This window comes from Nicotiana attenuata, unplaced genomic scaffold (assembly GCF_001879085.1).
Source record: "Nicotiana attenuata strain UT unplaced genomic scaffold, NIATTr2, whole genome shotgun sequence".
Taxonomy (NCBI): domain Eukaryota; kingdom Viridiplantae; phylum Streptophyta; class Magnoliopsida; order Solanales; family Solanaceae; genus Nicotiana; species Nicotiana attenuata.
In genome coordinates, this window is record NW_017670880.1 from 23,907 (window position 1) to 33,311 (window position 9,405).

At 38.3% G+C, this 9,405-nt stretch overlaps 1 protein-coding gene across 1 annotated transcript; it reads right to left on the minus strand.

The window, feature by feature from the left end:
- Positions 1–7,894: 7,894 nt before the first annotated feature.
- Positions 7,895–9,151, minus strand: LOC109244159. Its single transcript, XM_019411204.1, has 2 exons — positions 8,852–9,151; positions 7,895–8,731 (listed from the first exon to the last, which is right to left on the minus strand). The coding sequence occupies exons 1-2, from the start codon at positions 9,149–9,151 to the stop codon at positions 7,895–7,897; spliced, it is 1,137 nt and encodes a 378-aa protein (XP_019266749.1).
- Between the last annotated feature and the right edge of the window lie 254 nt (positions 9,152–9,405).

Below are 9,405 nucleotides of genomic sequence, written 5' to 3' on the forward strand. Positions count from 1 at the left end.
AGAGTATGGTGTTGTCCGTTTGGGTCCCAGGGGAACCCAGTGGACTTTGGATAAGGCTATCCTAAAGAGTCGTTATGTGGACAGCATAACTGACTCGACTAGGTTTGACAGTGATGCATGAACAGTTAAACAGGATAGGGTTTCTATGGGGTGCTAGACCGGTACCCTTGAGCGGACAACTCAAGAGGGAAAGGCACAGAACAGTCGACTGCACCGCTGATCGACTAGTTTTACCGCAAATACGCCTTTGCCAAAATTTAGGGGGTAATAATATTGGAAGAGCGCAACCACTCATCAAGCGTTGCTATGGTATTTGTTTGGCACGAGTGGAATATGATGTTTAAGATGCAATTACAAAAAATGAAACAGATTGTCACGTATTTTCACGTTCATGATGGTTACAATAATTGCTCGAAAATTACAACGATATTGAAAGAAAGCAGTAAATGAAAACGTTAAAGAAAAGAGAAACAAAAAGACAAGTCAGTTTCGAATAAAGGTATTAAACAAAGCAATAAAGAAAACAATAAAGTCACATATAACATGAAGTGGTAAAAGCCTAAAGGGTCCCCAGCAGAGTCGCCATGCTGTCGACGCCCCCTTTTTCTCGCGAAATCGGGTTTACGATATTCGGGAAGACAACTCTATTCCCGTTTGGGAATTGGGTTTTTTGGAATTGAAGATTCGCCACCTAATGATTGAGTGCATTAGGACACTAAGAAGGGTTTTTGAGTTGGAAAACCAGAGTTCGGGTAAGGGCTAGAAATTATCTCAAGGGGAAGGTGTTAGGCACCCCTCAAGATCCACTAGTGTGGTTCCCGGCCATGCAATGTTGTGACTTTAATGCAAATAGATACACATAAGGGTTGCAAATAAATACGTGACAAGTATGTGGCATCAAGGTCTAGATGATCTACAATTTGTTTAAAAAGAGGACTAAACGCAGAGAATTAATCAATGCATTGAATAAACAAAAAAGAAAAATTTAGAAGAAAAGGCATAACGCAGTAAAATTAAGGAGGAGTTTTGAGTAATTGAAAAGACAGGATTTTATTGATATTAAACAAAGTTGTATAAGGGGTCCTAGGTTTATAAATCACATGGATCATCCACACAACACCGGTAATCAATTGTACGCGTAGTGTTATCGTGTGATCATCATCTCCATGTCTACCCTTCCCACCCCATTAAGGTATTAAGCGCGAAATAGTCTCGTTTACTTATTGCATGCTATTACCCGTTCCACCTATCAGTCCTGGAGGCTTTTAGGACTACTAATCCTAAAGGGAGGAAGCTTGGCTTTTCAGAGGTTTAAAAAGGTTAAAATACTAAGACGTCAAGCAAAACATATGAAAGCAGTTATGGGAGCACAAAACAATTAAGGCTCAGAAAACCTCCTTTAATCACAGAAAATCATGTAGTTTAGCATGTCTTACATGTACTGATTAGGTCAAAATTATGCTTAACGTTAGGCAGGCTGGTTCATTACATATTTTCAGGCAAGAAGTTCGTATTAGGCTCGCCTGGCTGCAACTTATCGAAGACCAGTGCAATTAATTAACTACATACTTGTTTGGCTACGTGATGGCCTATAGGCATGGCATCTACTGGTTTCAGGAATAAAGAAACAAACTGATTAAGAAAGTTTCCAGTTTTAACAGAATGGTGTGAGTTCTGTAATTAGTGCTAATCTTAAAACGAGTGATTCAGATTTGATTGATAGTTCCTATAGGCATGCTTTCTAGCGTCGTTAATTTAAACACTTTTTATAGGCGTAGCGAAAGCGCATAAATACTATAAGCATGGTATCTGAGTACTGTTAGTTTCTAATCCTATAAATAGGTTTGCCTAGTGAACAATGCATGCGTAGAGTCTGGATTTCTGGTTACTTATAGGCGTGGTATCCATATGGAGATGCAAAATTCCTATAGACATGGTATCTATATGGATGCATAACCTATATACATGATATCTATGTGGATGCATAAACCTATAGACATGGTATCTACGTGGATGCATAAACCTATAGACATGGTATCTACGTGTGATATGCAAATGTGCAAAGCTGTAGGCAAGATACATGAGTAAAGAAGTGTGGTAATTCCCTATGAGCATGATATCCACCCCTTTGCATGCATGGTTACCCTTCCCTTTTCACTAATCATCCAAGAGGTTATTACAAAATTTTATTACAGACCAAGATGAATCAAAAACTGGAAATAAAATTACAATCAGAACTCTTAAGCTGCATCCAAGGAGCCTAATTCAAACCCAAGGTCTAACAATATGATATGAGCCAACTGCCAGGATCAGGTTCCAAAGCCTTTCTTTTATCCGGGATGTGTCAAAGTTCCAAGGAATTTCAAGAACTCCAGGCAATGCTCACAACCAGATATCAGAACTGAATGAAAGTGTAGTGTGGAAGGGCCAGCCCTCCAATGTCCAAGTTCAGAGGGAGCTCAAGGTCCCAGGGCAAGGCTCATTGGAGGGGGCAAGAACTTAGAGTCTAGGAACAAGTGTAAGTGCAGTAGAGGGATATAAGGGATGCCAAGGCAGGCTGGTGGTCATGCCCAGCAACATAAAATGCTGGCACACCCCTGACCAGTCCACTAGCCAAACATTAGAGAGTTAGGACCTATTGAAGGTCAGGTTCAACCCTGAACAGCGATTTGGATGCTGCCAGGTCAAACCTTAACTCAAACACACATAAGGGAATGGGGATGGGAAACTGAAAGAGCTTAGGACCCAAAGGGTCCAGTTTACCTCCATGGACAATAACTTTGTATATTGCCATGTTTTTTAAACTATAGCTCAAACACATAGGGGGGCATGGGGAATGAGATTCATTGCAAGACATAAGCAAGATATAAGCACATTATACAAAGGTTAAATTCTACAGGCAGTAAAGTAAGCATCGACAGGAGAATTGGTAAGTAAACACATTAGAGTTGATGCTGGAATTAAAACTAGGACATACCAGTTTCAGAAAGAGACAAGCAAAAGAAAGCAGAAGTCTTGCAAATAGGCCACAGTACAAGCAACAAGAGAGAATACTTTTTGAGTGTGAGTGTGAGTTCAGAAAACTACGAATGTTGGTGTGTTGTGTTAATAAAAGAGCATGTATTTATAGTTTGAAAACAGGCAAGGAATAAGGCAAAGAAATAACCATGTACCAAGTAGAATCAATCAGTAGAAGAACTTCCTTTAATTAAGGAGTTCAAACTTAAATACTTAAGGAAAGAGATCAAGTAAGCATCTTGTGCAAAGTAGGCAATTAGGGGTAAATACATAGGAGTTTAATTAAGGGAAGAAATTTTGAAATACACGGTCAAACAAATAAGGTAAGAACCAATCAGTACCCAATAAATCAAGGAATCAGAGATTTGCAACTATTGGTTCATCAATAACCAAGTCAGAAAGGCTAAGGAAAAGGTTTTACATAAGAAGACTCAGTAGCAATCAATTAACCCCCAAAAAAAGGATTCTGATTCGAACACAAGTTGGAAAACCTTTTGAAGAAAGATTTTAACACATATAAAAGGGGTTGTCATGCTAATCAGAGGAGTCTAGTATAGAAGAATTCATACACAAAAGGATTCAAACTCAGTACATGGACCCCAAGTGAGTTTGAGAGAGTCCAGGGCTAAAATAGACCCCTAGCCCAAACACACAAGACCAAACTCGCCAAAAACCCCAAATCCTAGGGTTTTCGACTTGAACCAAATGCAAAGAAGAGGAAACAAGCAGATACATTAGAACGTTTAATGCAAACAGAGTCATGGAATTAATTCGAACCACGATGAGAGTAGAAGAAACAGTAGAGGAAAATATGCTTAAGCAGGCATAGTAAGAACACTTAATGAACATGGTAGAAAAATACAGTAGGCGAAGCATATCAAGTCGTAATGGAAGGCAAGTAGCAGAACATAGCATGTGAAAACATAGCACAGAAACATAGCATGTGAAAACATAGCACAGGAATATAGTAGAAGGAAGAACAAAATATAGCAAACATAGCAGAAGAACATGTGTAAAAAAAAAGAGAAAACATAAGAACATGGTAGAGACAAACATACACGAGAAAGGGAGAAGAAAGATCGGAAAACACATAAGCATTTTTTTCAGAAACCCTAAATCAGAAAGAAGTGACTTTGGAAAAAGAATTTTATAAAGAAAAGTTAGGGAAACCTTTTAAAAACTCAAAGTAAAGCATGAATACACACAGATCTGAAGAGAATTGGAGAAAAACCTCGAACAGCTAGGGTTTCAGGTGAACCCTAGAACGAGAAAGGCTTTGGAAAATGTCCGATCTAAGTCGGATAAGATTGGAAACAAGCTCAGGAGGCTAAGATATGCCGAAGCCAAGCTGGAGATGGCCGGAACCCTCAAGTCGGCGGAGATCTGGGTGGAGACCTTTGAGGTCTAGCCTCAAACCTTCAAATACCAAGCGCACCAGAGCGATAGGAGGTGAGTATGAGGGTTTCACGGCCTGAGAAGCCATGGAAACCGGCAAGAATCAAAGGGATTAGGGTTAGCTTGGGTGGCGGCGAGTAGGGTTTGCAGAGAGAATGGGAGAGGAAGGGAATTCAAGGGCGGCGGGTAGAGGGAAATGAATTAGGGTTGGGGGGTTTGGTAAATTAAAAAGGAAAGGGTGTATTTGGGCCGTTGATCTTTTAGATCAACGGTTGTGATTAGAAGGGGTTAGGTGGGAGACCGGGTGGGTCGGTTCAAACGGGTTGTTGGGCTAGATTAATTGGGTCTAAAATTGGGCTAATTTGGGGGTCCAATGTGGCTACAATTGAAATAAAATCTGGCTAGCACTTAATGGCCATTTTTCCCCTTTTTTTATTTTATAAAATAGTGAGAATGATTTTAAAAACAAATTAAAAGAACTTAAGTAACTAATAATGTATAAACATTAATCTAAAAATACTGGAAACGATTTTATAATTGTAAAATGCTGTTAATTGTAAAATAGGCTATAATTGCAATTATATGCAATTTAGTTTTAAAAATGCCAAATAAATCTGTAAAAAATATGCAAAAATCACCTTAATTATATTTTGGTGTAAATATAAGAATAAAATGAATTATTCACAAAATGAAATTTTTTGGGAATAATTATTGAATTTTGTAGTATAAAAATAGACAATAAATTGGTTTAAAAAATCTTTAAAATTTTGGAAAAATACCAAAACACTTGGGTATGCTCATATATGCATATATATATTATTTTGAAAGTATTTTGAGTATAAAAATATCTAGGGAAAAATTGGGTATCAACAGCTGCAAATGCAAATTTTCTTCTCATTTTGCCAACCATTTTCCTTGCTACTCTTTTCCACAACTGCTGCCCTTCCACATTTGTAACTCTGATCTTTAGCCACTCGAGTATTATAGTTATGCATCTTCTTGAGAACTGACATTCATAGAATAGATGCTCAATAGTCTCTTTTTCATCTCCACACAAAACACATAAACCATCTGTATTCATCCCTCTACGACCCAGCCTATCCTTTGTAAGTAGCTTCTTCTGCATAGTCAGCCAGCATATGAAGCTATGTTTTGGCATGTTTTGTTTGCTCCAGAACCATATTCCCCATTGGCATTTGTCTAGAGACCCTCTCAGCCAGTCATATCCTTTTTGTATAGTATACTTCCTTATATTTGACTGCCATCCCCTGTTTACATAGCCTTCTACCAATTTGTCTCTAACATGATAAATTTTTTTCCAATACCAGTTACTGTCATTTGCTACATTGTACTGCCACCAATCTACATTTTTGAGGTAGATATGGTTGATCCATTTAAACCATAGTGTATCAGGCTTATGAGTTATATCCCACACATACTTTCCTATTGCAGCCTCATTCCAGGCTACACATTCTCTTATCCCAACTCCTCCTTCTTGTTTTCGTCGGCATACAAGGTCCCATGCTACTAAAGGTAATCTATTTGTTAGGAAACCTTACCATCCCACAAATAGTTTCTACACATTGCTGTGATATTTTTAAGGACTGCTTTGGGCAGTATGAAAATTGAAGCCCAGTATGTATGGATGTGCATCAAAACTGCATTTATCATTTGCACTCGACCTGCATATGATAGATTCCTTGAACCCCAACTGTTTATTCTGATGTCCATCTTATCTACTAGTGCTTGACAATCCATTTTAGAGAGCTTCTTTGATGAAATTGGGACTCCTAAATATTTGAATGGAAGTCTGCCTTGGCTATACCCTGTTATTTCACATAGGTTTGCTATTTCCTGTGCTTCCATATTCACAGCAAAGATGTTCGACTTTCCTGCATTTGTACTTAGTCTAGAAGAATTGGAGAATGCTTGTAATCCTCTCAACATTAGCATCACAGAATGAAACTCCCCTTTACAGAAAAGTAGTACACCATCCGCAAAGCATAAGTGATTAAGCTGCAGACTTCTACACTTAGTATGAAACCTGAACCCCTCCTGCTGTATCACAAGCCTCATAATCCTTGAAAAGTATTCCATACATATTACAAATAGTAAAGGAGATATGGGATCTCCTTGTCTCAAACCCCTTTTCCCTTTTATGTTCCCATAGAGTCCATCATTCATAGCCACTGTGTATTGAAGGGTTGATATGCACTCCATGATCCACGTGATGAATTTCATAGGGAAGTTTATAGCATGTAACATTTCTTTCACAAACTCCCACTCTATAGAATCATAGGCCTTCTTAAGATCTATTTTAATCAAACAACTTTTAGTTGCGGCTTTCCTTTGGTACAGTCTAACAAAGTCTTGACATACTAGTATATTTTGCATAATTGTTCTCCCTGCTACAAAAGCACTATGGTTCTCTGATATTATGTCTGGTTGGATGAGCTTTAACCTGTTACACAATATTTTAGATATGACCTTGTACACTGTATTGCAACAAGCAATTGGTCTATAATCCCCAACTGTCTCTACATGATTGCTTTTAGAAATCACTGTTATTACTGTTCTATTGATGGTCTTCAGCAGCTTCCCTGATGAAAAAACTCCAGCACTGCCTCCTTAAGGTCTTTACCAGTTATATCCCAACTATCCTTAAAGAACATACTCCCATACCCGTCTGGACCAGGAGCTTTTTCTCCATCTATTTGCCATAGTGCTTGTTTGACTTCCTTTTCTGTAAAATCTTCTATCAATAATTGTCTTTGTTCCTCTGTTACCATCTTGCCCTTCCTTGCCAGTGTACTACAAACATGCTCTCTACTAGCTGTATTAGATCCTAGTAAACTCGAATAGAATTCCACAAAGGCATCTGCTATCCCATCTATATTAGTCACCATATTGACCATCGAGTCCTTGATTGATAGTATTCTGTTAGCATTCCTTCTTTCCTTCATGTAGCTATGAAACTACTTATTATTTTGGTCACCTTGTTTCAGCCATTGTATTTTACTCTTCTGCCTAAGGAATTGGTCCCTTGCTTCCTTATATCTTCTATAACTGCTTGCTAATTCCTGCTCCCTTTCAATAAGACCAATGCTTGTGGGGTTACGTTGCATTTGCTTCTGACACTCCTCCATCTTGACTTGATATGTTTTCCCTTCTATATTACTAAATTTTGTTCCGTTTAGTTGTTTAAGTACCCTTTTCAATCTGTTCAGCTTTCCCACAATTTGATACATTTTGGTCCCAGTGATTCCAGTATTCCAGTTATTAGCCACATTCCCCTTAAAATCTGGATCCATGCTCCACATGTTAAAGCATTTAAAATATCTGTTAATCTTCTGCTTCCCATTTTCCCAACTAATGATAGCTGGGCTATGATCAAACAGCCCCTCAGTCATATAATTCACTATTGAAGCAGGTAACAATGATAGCCAATCAAAATTTACCAACACTCTGTCGATTCTACTCATTACCTATCTTCACCACTCTGTTTATTATTCCATGTATAGAAAGCACCAGTAGACTTGAGCTCTTGCAGGCTACATATATTCACACATTGCCTGAATTCTGTTGTTTCAGCCATTGTTACAGTACTGCCTATTTTTTCATCTTTATTCAACACATTATTGAAGTCCCCCATCACTGCCCATGGTCCTTGAGTATGCCTGTATATATCTTCTATCTCCTTCCATAGATTTTTCCTTGGAGTTATATCATTGTATGCATATATCATGGTTACATTGATTGTCACCCTTGTTCCTTTATGTTTAACTGCACTATGAATTAGCTGATCAGTAGTTCTTAATCTATCCACGTCAAAAATCACTGGTTTCCATAGTAACCAAATTCTTCCCTTAGGATGATGTGCTAATTTTTTTGTAAATGACCACCCCTCACAAAGATTAAGAGAAGCTCTGTGAGCTTTTGATCTCTTAATCTTTGTTTCCAGGAGACCAAACAAGCTAGCTCCACTATTATGCATAAACAGGTGTATTTCTCTCTGTTTATCTAGCCTGTTTAGTCCCCTTACATTCCAGAATCCTATCTTATCCATTAGGCAGGGTGTACCCCCTCCCCTTCCACGTCCTAGACCCATCTCCACTATCTCTCCCTCTGGGCAGGAAAAACTAGCTTTATTTAGCCTCAACTCCTCTATACCTCCTCCTTTGTTAAGTACCTCAAGTGCATTTCTTGTTGTTATAGTCGCAGGATTATTCAGTTGTTTCTCTAACCCTTTCTCACTGACTTTGTTTTCACCCTTTTTATTCTCCTTATTCTGAATTGGACCTTCTATTGCTTTCTCCCCCTGTTCCAGCTGCTTCCTTCTAGTTTCTGCTTATTCTTTATGCAGTTTCCTGCAATCTTGTAACTCATGTCCAAAGTTTTTACAATTTGAACATAATGTTGGCTTCCATTCATGATATACCTCTTGTTTCACTATTTTTCCCACTTCGTTCTCAAACATTACTTGCTTAGGATATTGCTGATTTATTGACACTTCAACAAGCACCCTAGCAAATGCTAATCTCTCCTTATTTGTGGTAGCTCTGTCAGCTTTTAATGGCTTCCCAACCAGTCCTGATATTTTAGTTAGGGCATTGTTACCCAAGTACTTGATGTCCAAACCCTTCAACCTTATCCACACTGGAATTCTGTCCATATTTTCCTTACTATCATCCACATTTGGTTCCCAAGGCTTTACTACAATAGGCTTTTTGTCGAACATCTAAACTCCATCTTCTATAACTTTGATTCGACTTTCAATTGTGTGAAACCTTATCAGGAAAACTCCTCTATTCACTTGTGCAATTTTGTCAATCCCCAAACCTCCCCATATTCTTCTAAAATATCCATCAATTACAGTCAGTGGTGGATTGGATCCCAGCACATAACATATCACTACTGTTTTCCAGTAGACGATTTCATCTTTGATATCATCCATCGTAACTTTGACATTTTCTCCTGCCAATTCCTCACAAT